The sequence below is a fragment of the Carettochelys insculpta genome, chromosome 20, assembly GCF_033958435.1.
Source record: "Carettochelys insculpta isolate YL-2023 chromosome 20, ASM3395843v1, whole genome shotgun sequence".
NCBI lineage: Eukaryota > Metazoa > Chordata > Testudines > Carettochelyidae > Carettochelys > Carettochelys insculpta.
Genome location: NC_134156.1, coordinates 20,906,289 through 20,927,176, shown reverse-complemented (window position 1 = coordinate 20,927,176; position 20,888 = coordinate 20,906,289). Strand labels below are relative to the sequence as shown.

The window sequence follows — 20,888 nt, the reverse complement described above, 5'->3', positions numbered from 1 at the left end:
TTTTGTTAATCCACAGGCAGCATGGCTTTGAACAAGCTCATGGCTGCATGGGGGAGGAGGAGCAGGGCTGAGCTCCCACCTCACGTGCTGGTGAAAATCAGCTCATGGGCCACTCTCTGCACCTGTGCTAGGGGTTGCTGGCCCCGGATTTGGAAAAACAAAGCTGAGAGCAGAGGCAGAGTGATAGCTGTAACCTGTCAAAGACAAGTTATTTTCAGTAGGGGAAAATGGCAGGTTTAACAGAAGAGAGGTTAAATAGCATGTCAAATTGTGAAGTGAGGGCAATGGAGTGAGTTTCCAATAAGTGTTTTGGAGCTGCCTTCAGGGAGAATAATCGAGGCTAGAAAAGACAGTGACTGATTAGTCAGAGATGATTTGCACATAGCGAAATCCACATTGACTCATTGCAGGCAGGTGAATCATGATTCCAGGCTTGTCACTGTGTGTCACTGCAGCAATCAATCCACTGGGGGTCTATTTAGGGTGTCTTCACTACATGGAAGATCAACCCAGTCAGGGTCAATCTTCCAGGGCTCAATTTCATGCGCCTAATAGGATCCCATGAAATTGAACTGTCTGGAGTTGCCAGTACAGCCCTGTACACCTCAATATCACAAGGAGTAAGTGAGGTCAATGGGAGAGTTTCTCCCATCAACTTCCCTCTGTGAGGACAGATGGGTAGGTCAGTTGTAAATAAGTCGATTCTAGCTCTGCAATTGCCATAGCTAGAATTGTGTATCTACAATCAACTTTAATGTCTAGCGTAGACCTGGCCTTAGTGGTGAAGGTCCACTAAATTGACCACCCATCACTCTCCCTTCGACTCCGGCCCTATACTGAAGCGTAAAGGGAGTTGACGGGAAGGTTTCTCCTTTTGACCCAGCACAGTGTGAACCCCACAGTAAGTAGATCAAAGTTATAGCAACTTGAGTTATGCTATTGTAATGCCGACAGACCCAAGTTACCGGCACCAGGGATAGAACCTGCACAGGTCTGTCGGCGTTACACTATAAACAAAATTCAAATTGCATAGCGGAGATTGACTTGTCCCCATGCTGTAGACCTAGACTTAGAGGTGATTATCTGCCACTGTGAAGGAATTTATGTGCTGAATTCTTTCACTGAAAGTGACACAGTTGTATCAGGGATCTATCTAGTGACGTAGGCACACCATGGCTTCTGTCATGGTGGTGTCTGGGAGTCCCTCAGAGCTATATTAATAGACATGTCAATAGACCTGCTGCCTAGGGGGTGGGGGCAGAAGTGGGCAGCTGCCCCAGAACCTGGCAATTCAAAAGGCTTGGAGTCCCAGGCCTTTGAAGTTCCCAGCAGAGCCCCCTGCAGTGTGCTCCAGGCAGCACTGAGGGGTAAGGCAGGGTGTACTATGTCCAGGCAGCTCTGTGGGCCAGTTGCCACCAGCCCCACCCAAGGCCCTGCCCCTCCAGGAACATGGAACCGCGCCCCCCCATACACTTTGCTCAGGGGCCTGGCAAGGCTGTCAGCTCACCTGCATGATAACATCCGTCTGTCTCTCTCTCCCTTCTCCCCTACCTTCAGTCTTCCCAGCTGATAGGAAAAGAGCATAATGAACATATAGCTTTCTGTTGGTGTGTGATGAAGACACTGAGAGAAGATTAAATCTGCCCCTTGATTCCCTGATGCATCCCTTTATCTGTTTCCTCTATTGTCCTGTAATACACAGCATCTAAATTGACACGAGACACATCCATGGATTTCCTTAAATGGATGCCCACAGTCCTAGCAAGACACCGTCTTCTGGATCTAACTCGTTAACATTTTTAGATGCCTGTTAAGGAAGATTAAAAAATGAAAGCCGGTATTTCAGGGTCCACTCTTAAGATATTTCCACCACCATCAGGACAAGATGCAACTGAAGAAACAAATGGTGCTAGAAAGATAGAAACAGGTAAAATAGATCTGAACAGTGAGAAGAAGAAAAGAGACAATAGCTAGAGAGAGTGAGAAAGAAGAAAGTCCTGTGATAATTGAAAATACAGAAACCAAGGAAATGAAGATTTGTTTGTACATTTATTACCCTGAGCCAGTTCTGACCATAAAGTCAACTAAAGGTTGACTCTCCCGAATCCAGAGCACTCTTGTCTGGAAACATCTGTAATCCCGCATGGTCTTAGTTAGCTAAATGATCAGTTCTCATGGGTGTGGCCAAGTTTGCCGTGGTCCCATAAAGTTTGTTTCCAGCCACGAGACCTGGCTCTCAGTGTTCTGTGCTGTTATTTAGCTAATGTCTTCTGAAGCTCCGTAAGCACTGGAATGCTGCTCGACAATATTGACCTCCCGTTGTTCTTCAAATTCTCTCGTCCAGCACCAGTGAGGTCCTGAGGGTGCCGGGTAAGAGAGGTTCACCCTGTAACTGGAAGGACTGTTGCTTCCAAAAACTCAGTAATAATAATAATAATAATAATACTTTTTCCTTTCCTAGATAAAAGCTCGTTCCCAGCTGCGGATCTCTGGGCTCTTCCCTTCAGCTTACTGGTGTGGGCAGGCTCTGGTTGATATTCCCCTGCACTTGATTCTTCTCTGCTTAATGTTTGGAATCATGTTCGCGTTGAGTCAGAGAATTTCTATGAGCGCCAGTGAAGGTGTTCCCCTGGTAAATCCGATTATTTAAGATCACGGAAAACCAGTTCACCCTTGAAAACTAGAGAGGCAAATCCAAAGAATAAAGTTTACTTCACTCTGCCCACCAAGGAGGAGAAATGTAGTACGTTAAAGACTAACAAAATGATTTATTCTGTGATGAGCTTTTGTGGGACAGATCCACTTCGGAAACTGAGCAGAAGAAGTGCAGCTTGTCACTGAATAAATCATTTTGTTAGTCTTTAAAGTGCTACTTGTTTTGCTGGAGTACAGACTAACATGGTTACCTCTCTGTTACTGTTCACCCAGGAGGAGAGCAATTAAACCAGTCAACTCCTGCTTTCAGAGTTCATTTACATTGTAATTTCCCCCAGCTGAACCTTCAGGTGTTTGAACCCTTAGGTCAGAGCAAGGTGATGAGACCTTCCCCCCCCCCCGCCCCCGGGCATTCAATTGAAAAGCTTAAGTAGGAACCATGGCATAACTTTGCCATTTCTGTGGCAAAAATTCTGAACTTGCCCAGGATGCAAATAATGGATTTATTACAGTGAAATGAGATTCCCTGTCTTTTGGATTTCCCCTTCTCCCCTCGTCCCCACTGAGTACCAAGAAAAATTCAGATGCACCCAGAAGATATTTACCAACAAATTCCTGTTAATTACGAGTGTTTGCAGAGCGGGTGCCTCTGGGAACTGCAGTCAGCAATGCAATTTCACTTTCTGGGAAAAGTGTCCAATTCCTTTTTAAATTACACCAGTGCAAATCCAGATTATGCTTGCTGATTTCAGGGAAGCAACTCTGGACACACCCAGATCTGAGAGGGAGGCTCGCTGGCAAGAGGGTGGTTGCTCCAGGGCCCAGCAATTTAAAGGAACTTGGAGGCTCCAGGCTGCTGCTGCAGCAGCCAGAACCATGGCCTGCTTAAATTGCAGCCTGAGGCCCACACAGTGCGGTCACTGAGGCCTGACTGGGGGAGAAGTGGTGTGGTCCAAGTGGTGCTGAGGGCTAACTGAGATAGATGCGTCATGGGCCAGGTGGCACTGGGGCCTGGCTGCCTTTAGATCCGCACTTTCTGCTTGTAGCCCCACCCCTTCCAGGGTCCTGCAGCCAAGTCCCTCCCTGCACGGCCCAGGGCCCAGTGAAGTCTGTCACCAGAACTGTATCTAGGGTGGCAGGGTTTCTTCCTAGCAATAATGATCAAAGCAAGAAGGAATATAGCACAACCCCAGCAAGTCACACAGTCTGCTGCTCAGATGGTGCTCTCACATTCACAGGCACTTGAATCTTTGTGCCATTTGGGAGGTAAGATTGTCTAATAGTTAGATCCCTAGCCTCGGAGTTGGGAACCCTGTATTCAGTTTCCTACTCTGTCACGTACATCCTTGAGTCTGTTCTGGTAAGGCTATGATCTGAAGAAGTGGGTCCGTCCCATGAAAACTCATCACCTGATAAATTATTTTGTTAGTCTTTAAAGCGCTACTGGACTGCTTTTTTGTTTAGATATATCCTTGTGATCCTGGGCAAATTACTAAGTCACTCTGTGCCTCCGTTTCCCATCTGTACACTGGGGGTGAGTGCATTGTCCCCCTTTATAGCTGTATGGTGAGGTTAAATACATTAGACTGTGAAGTGCTTTGGCTGCTACCAATGAAAAGGACTATACAGGAGTTAGCTTTTATTCTTATCTATTTTGTGCTCTTTGTGCCTGAGCTTCCCATTCTATAAAATGGAGATAATAAATCTTAGTTACCCTCCAAAAGTACTTTGCATTTAATTGGAGGGTTTTCTTATCCCAAATCGCAGGGTTATTATCATTAAGCAGAGCCAGAGTGAAGTAAGTAGGTTTGATTTGTTCATACCAGATGACTTATGCCTAATAACAGTTTTCCTCTCTCTAGTTTGCTGTTATTATTGGCTACGGAGCCTCTATGATCCTGTTTGTATATGTGATTGCCTTCGTATTTCGAAAGCGATGCAGTAGCTGTGATTTTTGGTCTTGTATCCTCATAATGGTAAGCAAATGGCTAGATTATTACATACTGCATGCTATAGAGTCTATGAAATTGTACTTCAAGCGCCTGACTGAATTGACCTCATCAACTCTGGCCTTCCTCTTGATTGGAACTCCCTCCTTTTCATGAGCTTGTATAATTAGACCTGCCTCTGGAATCTCCACGACATTGCATCTGATGAAGAGGGTCTTTGCCCACAAAAACTTTTGCTCCAAAACATCTGTTAGTCTATAAGGTGCAACAGGACTTCTCGTTGTTTTTGCAGATATAGACAAATGCGGCTACCCCTCTGACACTTTTGACTGAGATAGAAATGGAAATATTTCTGGGAAATAAAGAATGGCAGTCATTTCATAACAGAAACAACTCCATACGTTTAACTAGGATACCTTATTCACGTCATTTTCTTCTTTAACATCCTTTCCCATCCCTTCTCTTTCAATGCAGAAGTTTCAAGTGGTTGGAGGTCCCTGAGCCAGAATTTCCAACTCGATCTCTCTCCATGGTTTTTGTGGTGGACTGATATTTTTACCTCACTATTTTTCCTGGGGTAAAATCTCATAAGCAAAACCTTTGTGTGTTTTCTCAAATGGAAGTACATAGTATGGTTTTGTAACCTGCTTTTGTATGTTAGAAAATCTATCTTAGTCTGGGTAACAGCAACATAAATCCCCCACAGAGTCAGAGTTGGGGAAACTGTATTATCCTGAATCCTAACTTACTGTTTCAGAGGCCTCAGGAGCAAATTTGTTGTTCTGAACAAGGCTGGTTGAAAATTCTCCACCTAAGCTGCTTTTTGATGGAAAATTGGTGATTTTTACTGAAAGGTGGCTGCTTTACTGGAACACTATTTTTTTTTTTTGGTTAGGAAATGACAATTCATAAGAGACCATTTTAAACTTTTAACTACACCTGAAAATCATGACAGTTTGGTTGAAACCTGAATTATTTTGATTCTGAAAAGCTGCTGTGGTGCCTTCGACTTCCTTTCTGCTTGTGGCCCAGCCTCTCTGGTCATACTTCAGCTCCCATGATGCGCCATGGGCACGCACCCCATTTCCTTTAGCCAAGAGAGGAAGCCATGATGAGAAATGTAATCTGAGCGGGAAGCATGATCTATAGAAGAGAATGGGAGCATGAGGCACCTGAACTACACCTCCCTGGGGCATTTCAGAATCAGATTTTTTTTTCTGAAAACTTGTAACTTTCTCCAGAGAGGAAGAATAAAAATGCTGACCAGATCTAGGCTTAAGACATCCTTTTATGACCAGTCTGTAGACTGCTGAGTTGTACTTGAACTCTCCTCAATTCCTTTGGGGTCTCTTGCAGCCTAAATAAACTTACCGGGTGTGCCCTTTTAAGGGTATGAGTACTGCCAAGGCTAGACATGAGATGCAAAGGCGTTACAGAAGATCTTTGGTTTATACATCCTGCAGTTCTGTTTCTAAAATAGTTCAAACATCATGTCATTGATTTTTCCACAAGTTAGGGAAAGGACCCCTGGGAGGAGATGATGTCCACAGATACCTGCATACTCACTATGAACTCTCTAAAAACCTTGTGGTAAAAATAAATCAACAAACTAAGATATCTACTGATATCACGCTACTCATGCCGCAACTTACTGGAAGGTTCTTCCCTGGTAGTTTATCCACCAGAATATGGCAATATATGCAGCACTGCCAACACCCATGATTTTATTGCAAGCCTCATAATATTTGCAGTGTCTTCCTAAAGCCCCAGCTCCCGCAGTCATATCATCCCAAAAAAACATGACTGGAAGGGACCGTGAGAAGTCATCAAATCCAGTCCCCTGCAGTCGTGGCAGGACTAAGCATTACCTAAGCCAGCCCTGACAGGTGCTTGTCTAACCTGTTCTTAAATTTTTTCCAATGACACAGATTCTGCAGCCTTCGTAGATAATTTATTCCAGTGTTTAACCACTCTGAGAGTTAGGAAGTTTTTCCTAATGCCCAACCTAAACCTTTCTGGCTGCAATTTAAGCCCATTGCTGCTTGTCCTATCCTCAGAGGTTAAGCAGAACAATCTCTCTCCCTCCTCCTTGTAACAACCATTATGTATTTGAACACTTCCCTCATAGGTCATGTTTTCTAGCCCTTTAATCAATTTTCTTGTTCTTCTCTGGACTTTTTCCAGTTTGTCCACATCTTTCCTGAAATGTGATGCCAAGAATTGAACACAAAACTCCATCTGAGGTATAACCAGTGTGGTGTAGAGAAGCATTCCCTCTCAGGTCTTGCTCATGATACTCCTAATACATCTCAGAATGATGTTTGCTTTTTTTGTCTTTTTTCCCAACCATGTCACAGTGTGGGCTCATATTTAGCTTTTGGTCTGCTATGACCCCCACATCTCTTTTAACAGTACTCCTTTCTAGGCAGTCATTTTCCATTTTGTTGTGTGCAGTTGCTTGTTCCTTCTCAAGTGGAGTATTTTGCATTTGTTCTTACTGAATTTCATCCTACCTACCGCTGTTGTTTTGAATTATATTCCTGTCCTCCAAAGCACTCACAGTTAGGTATCATCCATAAAGCTGAAAAGCATACTCTCTATGCCATCATCTAAACCATTGATGAAAATATTGAACAGAACCAGACCCTGAACTGATCCCTGCCGGACTCCACTCATTATAACCTTTCAGCACCACTGTGAACTATTGATAATTTCTTCTCTCTGAGAACTAGTATAGTAGCTCCTTATGGTAGCCACCTTACACTAGCTTTGTCCAGGTTGTTTTTCCCTAGTTTGTTTATGAGAAGGTCGTGAAAGACCATGTGAAAAGCCTTAGCAAAAGATATACCACATCTGCCACTTCCTCCGCATCCATAACGCTTGTTATCCTGTCAAATAAAGTTGTCAGGTTGGTCTGACAGGATTTGCTCTTCACAAATCGATGCTGGCCCTTACTTTTCACCTTATCTTCTAGAAGTCTGCAAACTGATCACTTAATTATTTGCTCCATTATGTTTCAGGGTACAGAAGTTGAACTGTCCATGATTCCATGGGTTTTCCTAATTACCTTTTTTTAATGGATGGACACTGTATTTGCCTGTTTCCAATCCTCGAGAGTCTCTCCCTTCTTCCATGACTTTTCAAAGAGAGTTGCAAATGGCTCAGCTGTCTCCTCTATCAGATCCTGGAGAATTGGTTTCAATTGAAAATAAAAGTAAATGTGTAATCCTCATGGTTATTGAGAAAAGACAGAAGTGTGACACATACCTCAAAAGAACCCCTAGAAAACTGTAAGGCAAATAAGAAGAATCCAGTTTTTAAAATGTCTTGATTTTTTTTCCTGAAGGCCTGACTCATGATCTTGAAACTGCTAGGATTTGCAGTATTGCTTCTGATAGTTAACAGGTGTTGGAAGTAAAAGCCAAAGATACTATCTAGGGTAGAAAAGTGGCAGAAATGTGTATTTCTCCTGAACACCCACTATAATCTATTGCCTGACCCCTTTCAATCAAACTTTCTCATGTTTGTGTTTTCTATTCAGTATTCACCATCTAATAAATAAGATGTGTGGTATTCGCCATATAACCCAAAACGTAGTACAATCCAGTTCTTGGCAACAATGATCAAAGCTTCATTTTTTTCACCTAGAAAGAGTTACTTTCTTGCTTCTTTTTTAGGTAACGCTGGTTATCTTCATTACTGATCTCAGCACGCTCTATTCTTCCAACGGGATAGTTTCCCATATCTTGTCTATTTTAATACCTGTGCATCCGTTAATAAGTGTGGTGAGCATGTCTATGGGGGTAAGTTCTTGTACTGCATCATGAAGAAACTAGGTTTATAGATATTTTTTTTAGAAAAATAAAACAGACCTCAGCTGTATCTACACCTGCATTCATCTTTTGAAAGAGGCATGCAAATCAGGGAAATCAAAAATGTAGATAAGGTGCAGATTTACATAGCTGGTGCCTCATTTGCTTATTCTTGCAAAAGAAGAAAAGCAGTGTAGATGTGGCTCTTTTGAAACTAAACCCCAACTTCAAAAGAGCCCTTCTTCCTAAAGAAAATAGTAAGAGAGGTTCTTTCAAAGCTGGGGGTTTACTTTTGACAAATCCCCATCTACAATGCTTTTCTTCTTTTGAAAGACAAATATGCAAATAAGGTGTCATGTAAATCTGCACCTCATTTGGATTTTTAATTTCCCTCATTTGCATGCCTCTTTCGAAAGAGGAATGCAAGTGTAAACACATGATTTCTCAGTGGGAAACTGACAGTAACACCCTGGCAAGGATCTTTGTGGTTTCTCTCAGGAGTTGCATTTTCAAAATTTGCCTTTGGTAATCACCATTTTAAGGCTCTCCACTTTTCCGAGGCTTCCCTAAAGTTGCTAAAAGTCTTACTTCTGACAGAGCTATCAGAAGAGTCTTGTATTCAGGGGTGTAACTGTTTCCTGAACAGGATTAGGACACCCAGGTTCCAAGCTCTGTATTTGTCCCTTGCCAGTGTGGGAATTTTGAGTAAAATGACAGAAATGACCGTGTAGTTCTGAAACCTTTGCTGACACTTATTTCCAGGGGTGATGCAAAGGGGTGCATGAGAGGGTCACGTATCCCCCTCATCTGCACTCGCTGTCAGAGCAATGATGCTGCTCTGAGGCATTGCTGCTCCAGGGGGATGGCAGGACCACTCCCTACCCAGCCTCTTCCTCCAGCAGTGCCATAGTGCTTCCAATAAGTGGGAGATGAGCAAGGGCAGGAAGGGAGAAGGGCTTTGGGGCAGCTGGGGGTTGTTCCAGCCCTTCCCCAGGCTGTGGAGACCATGCATGTGGCCAGCGTCTGGCTCCCCTCACCAGTCGCCTCAGTGTATTTCATCCTTCTAAAACAAGATATTAAAACTTTACAGGATTTCTACTGAATATATTTTTTTCCTCCCACAGATTTTTACTGAATATGAAGATTTACCTTTCCTTGGCAGTTTGAGCCGACTAATCGTCTCTGTCCTGTCTGTAAGAAGCAATTTGAATATTGCATTACTGTTTTGCAGGGGACATGCATTCTCATGTGGGCCTTGTATGTGACTTGTTTCATCGACACAACGTGACCACTATTTTAATAGCGGATGGCTTATTTCGAAACTGGTGAACCTGATTCCGCAAGGAATAGCCCTTACTCTTAAATAGATATTTTGAAATTAGGACTGTGTAGACAGGAAATAGGGACTATTTCAAAATAGGCTATAGTACGCCCAAGGGCTCTAATCCAAAGCACCTCTATTGTGTCTGGACTCTGTTTCGAAAGAGCTGAGTGCTATTTCAATACACACTTTGGCTCCATCTGCACTAGAGAGCTTTGCCAACAAAACCAGGGTTTTATCAATCAAACTCTTGGAGTGTTGACACACGCAATGCATTTTGTTGACAAAACTCGGCACTTCAGCTGACAGCGTTCTGCCTCTCCACGATGAGGATTAATGCCTTTGTCTACAGGTTCTGTCAGCAAAAAAGCCACGTAGGTGCTCCAGGGGACCCTCTGTCGACAGACAGGGCTTCTGGTTCACCGAGCAACCCTGTTTGCTGAGCTGCTGGTCGGCCGTTCTGTTGAGAGAGCAGCTGGGCAGTCTGGCCACTCTCTGGCAACAGAGCGGATTGCTCTTTTGATCTGCTTTTGTGTGTGGATGTGACCTGTCAAGGGAGGTTTTGTTATGCTTATAAGAAGTACACAGGATCTTTTCAGAGGAGTAAGGCAAGAGAGCTGTGTTTATTGAGAATACAGCACTGTCCTATTACATGCATATAATAATCTTAGCTTACTCACGGGCATACATACACACACACATACGCACATGTCTTGTTGTTGCTTACAGTTACCCAAAGTTGCTCACTCTAATCCGTTAGCCAGAGGGATTAGATATGAGTGGGGAGCTGGGTTCTGTTGATCTGGATCAATGCTCTGATGTTGACAGGATGCGAAGAAGGGGAACCCAATCCTATAGTGATGCACACATCTTGTATAGCTTTTAGTGCCTAGTCCTGGTTCTGCCCGACTGCCCCAGGCACTGTGAGTCACCAGTTAACGGCAGATGTATTTGATTCTTTCCCACTGGCCCGGGTTTCAGTATGACTCATCACCTGCAGAGGGGACTTAATCTTCCTCTCTTGGTGGGTCACTGCTGTAGAGTCCAGTTCCCATTGTTCTCCAGCCACCGAGTCTTTCTTGTCCAGGTGGGCTGGCTCCAGAGGGTAACTTGTAAGCATCCACATTCACACTTCCAGATGAATCTGACACGCATCCATCCTCAAACAGAGCTAGCATAAGGTTTACAAGGTCAGGCAATAGAGCATATTCATCAGAATGGAGTCTTATAGATATAATATGGAGTTAGGTACAAAGTGTCTTAAGAACATAAAATAAGAAATATAAAGGATAATGTAAAGGTGCAAAGTAGTATAAAATAACAAAACTAAAGAGTAATACAGAAGTGTATGGCCTATTTTAAAAAGATACAGTGCAATACAGAGTGATACAAAATACATAGTAATACAAAGTGTCCATTAAAAGATACATTACTAGTCAGGGTTGCTACACTGTTGCCAAAAGATCTCTTCAGATGGTAACTTCTTATTCAAACAAGGCAGCTCAAAGAACAGTTACAAAGGTGAGTAACCCTTTTGTTGTCTCTCACGTTAGAATCCCAATAATAATACTCATTGTTAAAGTGAACCTAGCACTAACATAAAGTTAAGGTAACCTTAAATAGTCCATTAGCAGCTCAGGTAACTAGTACATGAGGAGAAGCCAATCCATCATTTAAGAAACTACAGGCACTTTACTTAAATAGTAATTAAAGCATAACAAATACAGTGTTGCTATTTCCTTTCATGACACATTGACTCTTTTTTTTTTTTTATCAGCCTTACATCCATTGTGTCATTTTTATTTTTCTTCTTCGATGGCTGGAGATGAAATACGGAAAAGCTGTTATGCAAGAGGATCCGATCTTTAGGTTTGTGACAACTCATGCCCTGGCTTGTGTTCCCACACACAACCCATACTTGGCCTTTTCTTGAAAATACATTTTCCACTGAAAAAGTTGGTTGTTTCAATTTTTCACAAGACATTTATCAACTGTGATTTAAAAAAAAAAGCAAACAAACCATGATTTGACTCTGTCAGGTTTCATACTGTGCCTTTCCGCACTCAAGGTTTCTTGCTGCAAATACTGGAAATTGCTTCCAACATGCAACCTTATTAATTTGTATTGTCATGCCCCATTGTGCTAGACACAGTACAAATGCAGAACAGAAAGTTCGTTCCTGTCCCCAGGAAATATGGTGTTAAGTTTGCAAAGCCCCATGTTCAAAGTTTAGGAAAGTCAAGTAAATAGATTGCAGTTGCTCTGTGATGCCATCTTTATCTACAGGACTGTGTAATATTTGTTCTTAATAAACCCAGCCTCATTCAGTGTAGAGAAAGGAGAGTGAATAAGCCACAGGGTTGTAAGGAGGGAGTCTGTTCTCTTGTCTGTCAGCCATTGGTCTGAGACACATGAGTTCTAGGTTCTATTGTGAGACACATGAGTTCTGGGTTCTGTTCTTGGCTCCTCCACAGACATAGTGTGACTGATGTTGAGGAAGGCAATCATTATAAATATTCAACAAGAGAAATGAATTAAGTTCATATGGGCAAGCTTAATTCTGGTATTTCTTGACTGTTTGTGTGTTTGCATTCCCAAATAGCAAATAATGAAAAGCAAAAGTGTTGCCCCAAATACAGGTTGAACCTCTTTATTCCAGCACCCTCAAGACCTGACCCAAGCCAAACCATGGGAGGTCAATATTGACTAGCAGCATTGCCAAAACTGATACTGCTTACTGGGCTCTTAGAAGGCATTAGGGATAAATTACAGCCAAATAACAGCACAACTTCAAGAGCCAGGACTAGTGGCTGTAAACAAACATTGTGGGACTGTGGGAAACTTGGCCACACCCATGGTAAGTGGACATCCAACTAACTAAATTCATAACAAATAATGGATGTTGCTGGCTCAGTGAGTGCTGGACGAGAGAGCCTGAAACCATTTGGTCTAATTCGATTCAGTTGTGATCTAGGACAAAGGGTAAAATGCTGAGCTTGATTCCTTGAATTGATAGAATTTCCCCAAGGAAAGAAATCAGCCATCAGAACCCTGAAGAGCCAGGAGAAGAAGATGAAGATGTGCAAGCTGAAAGGACAAGAGTGAGAGGAGCAATGGCACCTGAAAATCAGGAAGAGGTAAAACCTGAAGTTTTCCTTTTCTACCTGTCTCTTTTCTCTACCTATTGGTAAATGACCCACTCAGAAAAAACAGTACACATCAATATGTAAATCCAAAGCTTTTCCCCTTATATTTTTCTATTGCACGTAAAAATTGGCAGAATACAGATTTTAAATAAAATGTAATTCTTTTTTGTTCTGATGTAATCTAAAAAGAATCATCTCTGAAATAAGATTGCTTTCAATGCCAGGCATGTTTTTGCGGAGTTTAATAATAACATAGCCTGCATAATAGCTAATCTGTAGAGGCAAGAACGATGGCCCACTGGACAAAGCATTGGTCAGACACACACAAACCAGTTCAATTTCCTGCTGTGACACAGACTTCCTCTGTGACCTTAGCCAAATCACTTAGTCCCACTGGACCACAGCTCCATAACTGTAAAATGGAGATAATAGCACTTTTCTATACAATAGTAAAGAGGTATTGTGCATGAAGAGTGAGGCACATGGATGCTATGGTAATGGGAGCCATGTAGTTACCTAAACTAGTGAAAAGCTATGTGGGATTAACATGATTTAACTGTAAATGTCAACACATTTCAGTAGCAACAAATTATTCAGATAGCAACCTAGCGCAACAGTGAGAAGGACTAGACTGCCTTGGGTAGTGGGAGGTATTTGTTCTTTATAAATTCTCTCTCATTTCCCCAGAAACCAATTATCATTGTCAACGATCTGCGCAAGGAATATAAAGACAAGAAAGCCAGTTCGGTATTTAAAAAAAGGAAGAAAGTGGCCATCAAAAATGTCTCTTTTTGTGTTAAAAAAGGTTAGAACCCGGGAGTATTTTACTACAATTGTTTTGCTGATTGTCTGTCTTGAAGACTTCTTATGACGCACTGGATTGTCTCAGTTACATGCAGCCGTTGTTGAATTTGCGGTAAATGGTATTAGATCACAGGCATAAGCAAAAAGGTTGTTTTTCTTTCCCTCATTCTTTCATGGTGAGATGCCTGACATTCTGTTAGCCAGGGGAGTCTTACTAAAAATTATGTGTATTCATTGTAGGAGAGGTGTTTGGATTACTGGGACCCAACGGGGCTGGTAAAAGCACAACTATCAATATGATTACTGGAGAGACAACGCTGACGGCTGGGCAGGTGGGTGAAATTGAATAGGCTGTAAAAGAAAGTTCTGAGTGAAAAACCTGCTGCTGATTCGAAGCAATACATTAAGGGAAACAAATGTCTACAATGCAGGAGAGGTATGACTTGTAGTACACATACCCACACTCGCTGTATTTGAGCTCGCTTATGGAAATAGCAGTGGGGACGACTTGCTGCAGGCTTCAGCAATGGCTGCCCAAACAAGTATGAACCAGGGAGAAAAGGGAGACTTGTGCTGTCTACAGTGAAGTCCATTTCTGTGTTTCCCTAGTTAGTCCAGCTAGAGGCTTGTCTACACTTCTGGGAAGATCGACCCCATCAGGGCTGATCTTCCAGAGTTCAATTTCACACATCTGGTAAAAATGCGTGAAATCAATCTGTCTGAGGTCAGCAGCCAACACCTGTACTGGTCAATGGGAGAAACGCTCCCATTGACCTTCCTTAGTGAAGACAGTCGCATAAGTCGATTTCCGATACGTTGATTCTAGCTATGCAATTGCCATAGCTAGAATTGTGTATATGAAATGTACTTTCATGTCTACTGTAGACCTGGCCTAGAGCTAGTAAGGGTACATCTCCACCAGCTTCAAGTCACACTCTGGCTGTGACGTGTACTCAACCTGATGTTTGGAATCCAGTCCATAGCCCAGCAGGTCAAACTGAGAATCGGTGGTGGAAACTCTCCTTCGTCAATGTCATTGGCATTCAGAGCATTTCACTTGCGATAAGTGACCAAAACGATATTAACTCTATTTATGTAAACCAACTGAGGCTGGGGCACTTGAAAGGAAAGCACGCACTCCATCCAGAACACCTATTGTTGTTGCCTCAAAATAAACTGACTCTAAATAATTTCAAGAATGAATCTTGAGCTTTGGCTACTGCTGGAAATGGCCATGTAAGTCTTTTTCTTGGTTTTTCTCAGGTGCCATTCATATAACAGTACCTGCCACCAGTATTACCACTAATATTTTCTATCCATGGGTAGAATAATTTTTTAATGTGCACCAAGGCATGTCTAGGTGTGCACCACCAAAATAAATACATGTGGGCACTCTGCTAATCAGCTGAGTGGCACCTGAAACTTATCTAAAGGGCTCAGCTTACAGGGAACACTGCCTGCCATCAGAGCAAACATCTACAGCTATAGTCCCTATCAAGCAGGAAAATGAATTAGTATGCAAGGCCCAGCTCTACAATCCTTACTCAGCAGAATAACTCAGATAAGCAAAGGTTGGAGATCAGTCCTTTGCTCAGTAATTTTTCCCTTCACAAAGCCTGAAAAAGCTCCATATTGTCCTGTAATTTCAGCTCTATCTGTTAACTGATAGCAAGATGACACACATGCAGAGTAACCCATTGTTTGTGCAGGTGTTGATAAAGGGGAAAGGTGCTGCTCCCACTCAACTGCAAGAGAGCACAACTGGCTTTCTAGGCCACTGCCCTCAGGAGAACCCTCTCTGGCCAAACCTGACTGTGCAGCAACATCTGGAGGTGTATGCAGCTGTTAAAGGGCTGAGGAAAGAAGATGCTGCTGTTACTATCAGACGGTATGTACTAAAACCAAGCAAGTTTTCAGTTTATGTTTCAGATCTCAGAACTGTAGAGCAGACAGAGTAGAATTTTCCTGAGAACCAGACTTGTCATCTAAAGCAGTGTTTCTCAACCGGGGTACATCAACAGGCTGCATAAAAATGCTAGCAAAGTCAATACAATCTAAAAAGTTCACTCAGACAATGACTTGTTTCTACTGCTTCATAGGCCGAACACTGAAATATAAGTACAATACATCTATTCCAATTCACGTATTTGATAATAAGATGGTAGCAAGTCAGCAAGTTTTCAGTAGTAGTCTTCTGTGATATTTTTGCCTGGTTTTGTTAGTAGTTTTAAGTGAGGTGTAACTTCGTGGTATGCGGAATAAATCTGACTGCTTCAAAGGGTATAGTAATCTGGAAAGGTTGAATGGCACTTGTTTCGGGAACCTCATATTACCTTAGGACTGTGTTTCTCAACCGCTGGTACATGTACCCTTAGGGGTATGTGAGAGAAGTCTGGGAATACTTATACTTATAAAAAAAAAAAAATTGAGAAACACTGACCAGATTCAGTAGAACTGCTCAAATGTCTTCCTTGAGTAATTTAGCCAAGTTTATATGCCACACAAAATTTCTTATTTAGCATGCATTAAATTTACAGTGAGTGTATGTCAAGTACTGGATGTATCTTCATCTAAAAGTCCAGAGCAAAGAGGTGAATTGAGGGGATAATCAATGATGTATTGTCCACTCTGGACAACGTGAAGAGGATTTATAACAGGTTGTTAGTAATAGTACTACTCCATCTATTAAAATCAATGGAGAAGTACTGGAGAATGCTGACCATTTCTTCTACCTTGGAAGTCATCTCTCATCCAAAGCAGATATTGATGCAGAAATCCAACACTGTCAGAGCTGTGCCCGTGCCTCCTTTGCTCACTTATGGCAAGAGGTTTTTGAAGATCACAACATTTGAAAAGACGCCTAGCTTCTTGTTTTTCAAGCCATTGTTCTCCAAACATTGTTGTACGGATCTGAAACCTGGACAACCTACAGGAATCACCTGAAAGTCCCTGTCTCTGAAAGATCTTGAAGATCAAATGGAAAGACAAACACATGAACATTTGTGTCCTGGGAGAGGCAAAGACCACTGGTGTTGAGGCAGTGATCATCCATCACCAACTCTGCTGGACTGGTCATGGTGTCCAGATGCCAGATCATTACCTAGCAGGGACATGCAAAATGGAACTCTCTGGAATCTGCATTTGACCCCTGTGCTCCTCAGTATCGCAAGGAGTAAGGGAGCATGATGGGAGAAACTCTCCTGTCAACCTTTCTCAGTGAGGATGGCCAGGTAAGTTAATTGCAGATAAGTCAATTCTAGCTATGCAATTGCCGTAACTAGAATTGTGTATCTGCAATTAACTTAACTCCCTAGTGTAGACCAAGCCTGAGAAATTAAAACAAGCCTTGTGGTGAAACTTTCTGCCAGGACCCAGCTGCCCACACAAACAGGGGTGAAACCCAGTCCCTCTTTCCCTTCTACAGTCAGTCTCAGACAATGGTGTTGAAGGCAAGAGAAAAATCTAATGTTCATTTTACTTCCTTTTTCTCCTCCCACACAGGATAGCAAAGGCACTGGAGCTTCAGGATCATTTAAAGAAACCGATCAGGAAATTATCTGCTGGAGTTACTAAAAAGGTGGGGTTTGTTTGTCTTGTCAAACGTTGGGCCAAATTTTGCCTTGTTCTGCCCATGTTGCCTCTGGAATAACTCCTCTAAGCTAGTAGAGACCTTTTGCATTGACACTGGTGTAAATGAGAGCAGAATTCAACTTTTCATGTTCTGAGATGAACTTTTGGTTCAAGTACACAGTAGTAAAATCCCTCTTTTGAACTAAACATATTGAAGTGATGTCTGGTAAATTACCTCCAAGAAATAAAGTGCATGTTTCTGAAATGTCCATAGTGTGACTGAAAAATGTCATTGGAAAATAGAGAGCCTAGCTCTAACCCCAGTTGCATGGATGAGATTCTCATTGCTTCTCATGAAATGGTCAGACCCAGGCAAGCTTTTTGTGATATATCATATCAAAGGATGTTATGTCCACCTACTCTTGTACAGGTTGAATCTCTCTAGTCTGGCACCCTTGGGACCTGACTGGTGTCAAACGAGAAAATTTGCCGAACAACGGGTTGTCAATATTATCTAGCACATTTCCAACACTTCTACAGCTTACTGGGTTCTAAGAAGACATTTGGGGTAAATTACAGGTTGAAGCTCTCTAATACAGATCTCCCTCATCTGGCAATATCTGTAATTCATCTTGATATTATTTAGCTGGCTGACCACTTATCATGGGTTTGGCCAAGTTTCCCGTGGCCCCATAAAGTTTGTTTACAGTCACTAGTCCTGGTTTTCAGTGCTCTGTGCTGTTATTTAGCTGTAATTTACCCCTCAATGTCTTCTAAGAGCCCAGTACAAGGTAGAAGTGTTGGTAATGTGCTAGACAGTATAGACCTCCCACAGTCCAGCAAATTCTCTTGTCTGGCACTGGTTAGATCCCAAAGGTGCCAGAGGAGAGAGGTTCAACCAGTAGAGCTGAACAACAGCACATAACACTGGTGGCTGTAAATAAACTTTATGGGACTGTGGGAAACTGGCCACATGCACAATAAATGGTCATCCAGCTAGCTAAAATCATGCCCGATTACAGATGTTGGTAGGTAAGACAGTTCCAGAGTAGAGTTTCATCCTGTACAGAATATTGTGTGGTATGTTTCCATTATTGTTCAACTTCTTTACATCACAAGCATGTCTGTGGATGAGTCCATGACATCCAGGTGCTGGTCTTTGGAAGGTTGATGTATTTTTTTGTTTGCTCTAAATTAGAGGATTTCATAGCTCCAAAATCATATGCATCATTTTTTAAAGAAAATTAGTTTATTGCTCTCACACCTGGACATCCCCACTGGCTTTGATGAAGCAGCCCAGGAAAACAGAACTTGACTTGCAATCTCTGTTCCTCCTTTTAGGTGTGTTTTGCCCTGAGCATGCTGGGGAAACCCACGGTTCTGCTTCTGGATGAACCATCAACTGGAATGGACCCTAAAGGGCAAAGTCATGTGTGGTGAGGAATGCCTGGACCGCTTATGAGGCCCAGGCTTTTTTTTACATGCACACTGAATCAAAACAGCATAGTAAAAAGTTGAGGGTCGAAGCTTTTCAGGTGAGAATTTGCCTTCTAAATCCCCAGTTCCGCACTTAAGAAGTGAACTGAATTTGAGCATATCTGCACTGGTGGTAGGAGTTGGAATCGACATGCCCATGTTGACTAGTTGATCTAGTGTGCTAAAAGTAGAAATGTAGCCACGGAAGCATAAGCAGCAGCATGGGCTTACCTGGCTGACTACACGCCTGGCATCTCACATAGGAGCTCAGGCAGGGCAGTTAACTCATCCTGCCATTTGCACTCTTGCGGCTACACTTCTTTTTTTAGTGCACGACTTTGGTTAGAAGTAACATATATGTAACTACTTGAGCTGCCTGTTCGATCCTCTGCTGCAGTACAGACATGGCCCGTATGCAGGAATCTTAGAATTATATAATCCTAGGGCTGGAAGGGACCTCAGGAGGTCATCTAGCCCAGCTCCCTGCTTCAGGCAGGATCAACCCCAGCTAAATCATCCCAGCCAGGACCTTGTCAAGCCGGGCCTTAAAAACCTCTAGGGATGGAGAATCTACCACCTCTCTAGGCAACACATTCCAGTGCTTCACCATCCTCATGGTGGAGTAGTTTTTCCTAGTATCCAACCTACACCTCTTCTTCTCTAACTTCAGATCATTGTTCCTTGTTCTGCCATCTGACACCACTGAGAACAGTTTCTCTCCATCTTCTTTAGAGCTTCCCTTCAGGAAGGTGAAGGCTGCTATTAAATCACCCCTCAGTCTTCTCTTCTATAAACTAAATAAGCCCAAATCCTTCAGCCTCTCCTCACAGCTCATGTGCTCCAGCCCCTTAATCATTTTTGTTGCCTTCCGCTGAACCTGCTCCAGCACATTCACATCCAAAACTAGACACAATATTCCAGATGTGGCCTCCTCAGTGCTGAACAGAGGGGAACAACAACCTGTCTAGATCTGCTTGAAATGCTCCTCCTGATGCATCCCTAATATGCTGTTAACCTTCTTGGCTACAAGGGCACACTGTTTACTCATATCCAGTAGGGGGTATAAGGGGAAAGCTGTGATTTTTTTCAGAAATGTGGACTGCAGTTTTTTTTAAAATATAAAGGAGTTCAAAATTATTATGCAACCTGTGTGTATAAGAGGTCAATAAAAAATGCGAGTGGAAGTAGTGATTGGAAAAATGATTTTAACATACCAAAAATTGATATAGTAATAAAGGTTTTACAGAAATTGCTTTCTAGGCTCTTGCTGTAATATTGTAAGTGAAAAATAATAGTCCCTCAACCCCCCCGCCTTTCCCGTTGCTAGTGGCTGAGGACATGCTGGGAAATGTAGTCCCTTGCTTGCTCCAGGGCCAGCTCTCGAGGCAGGGAGTTGGGTAAGGAACCATAGTTCCCAAGGTTCCCTGTAATTGCCCCCATCGTGCTGTGCAGGCTCCCTTCATGCACAGTGCAGCAGAGAGGAAGGGATTGAAACTGGACATGGGGGCGGTGTTCATACCCTTTGCCCACCCATCCTTGCATATGAGTCTGAGACATATTCTTTCAAGTCATTGTGATTAGCTTGGTGCTTGGCCCTTTTGAAAAACAGGCCACTGAGTAAGGTACAAAAATATGGATTTAGGAATTTAACTTTAGGCACAGGGAAATCTTGGTGTAACCATTTGTTCAGGATGTCGCATCCCTCTCTGTGCCAGGGGATGTGATTCTGTTACAGTTCTCAGCTGGGGCACCAGACATTTTAGCTCCCTCTGTAGTGAACTTGAGCTTTTAGCTCTGGAAGTCCTCAGTGCCAAACAACCTGTCAGTCATCAAACTGGCTTAGAAATTTAATCTCCTACTGGCCAAGATCCTTTTAGTGCAAGAAACATTGGACAGCTAAGCAGATCAGTACCACTGATGATTCGAATTCCTTCACAGTTGCATAAGGGAATTAGGTAGGTAGTTATATACTCTGTGCCTTCTCTTCCATCACATAGCAGTGCAGGTATAGCTGCAATTTAGACTCTAGTTTCATTGAGAATTGTGAAGGGAGTTCCCATCCCAACCAATCTGGGGAAAAAAAGGAAAAACAAACACAACAACTGAGACTCAGTTTCAGTCCAAGAGATGGAACAAAATGTAAGTTGGCAATATT

At 42.7% G+C, this 20,888-nt stretch overlaps 1 protein-coding gene across 2 annotated transcripts in view; it reads left to right on the top strand.

The window, feature by feature from the left end:
- Window positions 1-20,888, top strand: part of LOC142023714 (ATP-binding cassette sub-family A member 9-like) — a 79,740-nt gene that overhangs the window by 55,167 nt on the left and 3,685 nt on the right. For both annotated transcript variants that reach the window (XM_075014964.1, XM_075014963.1), the window contains exons 24-34: window positions 2,462-2,632; window positions 4,518-4,631; window positions 8,282-8,407; window positions 9,541-9,609; window positions 11,515-11,606; window positions 12,754-12,874; window positions 13,571-13,688; window positions 13,928-14,019; window positions 15,397-15,575; window positions 17,189-17,264; window positions 18,599-18,693. In XM_075014964.1, coding sequence (XP_074871065.1) covers window positions 2,462-2,632; window positions 4,518-4,631; window positions 8,282-8,407; window positions 9,541-9,609; window positions 11,515-11,606; window positions 12,754-12,874; window positions 13,571-13,688; window positions 13,928-14,019; window positions 15,397-15,575; window positions 17,189-17,264; window positions 18,599-18,693 — 1,253 coding nt within the window. The remainder of the gene's footprint in view (window positions 1-2,461; window positions 2,633-4,517; window positions 4,632-8,281; window positions 8,408-9,540; window positions 9,610-11,514; window positions 11,607-12,753; window positions 12,875-13,570; window positions 13,689-13,927; window positions 14,020-15,396; window positions 15,576-17,188; window positions 17,265-18,598; window positions 18,694-20,888) is intronic.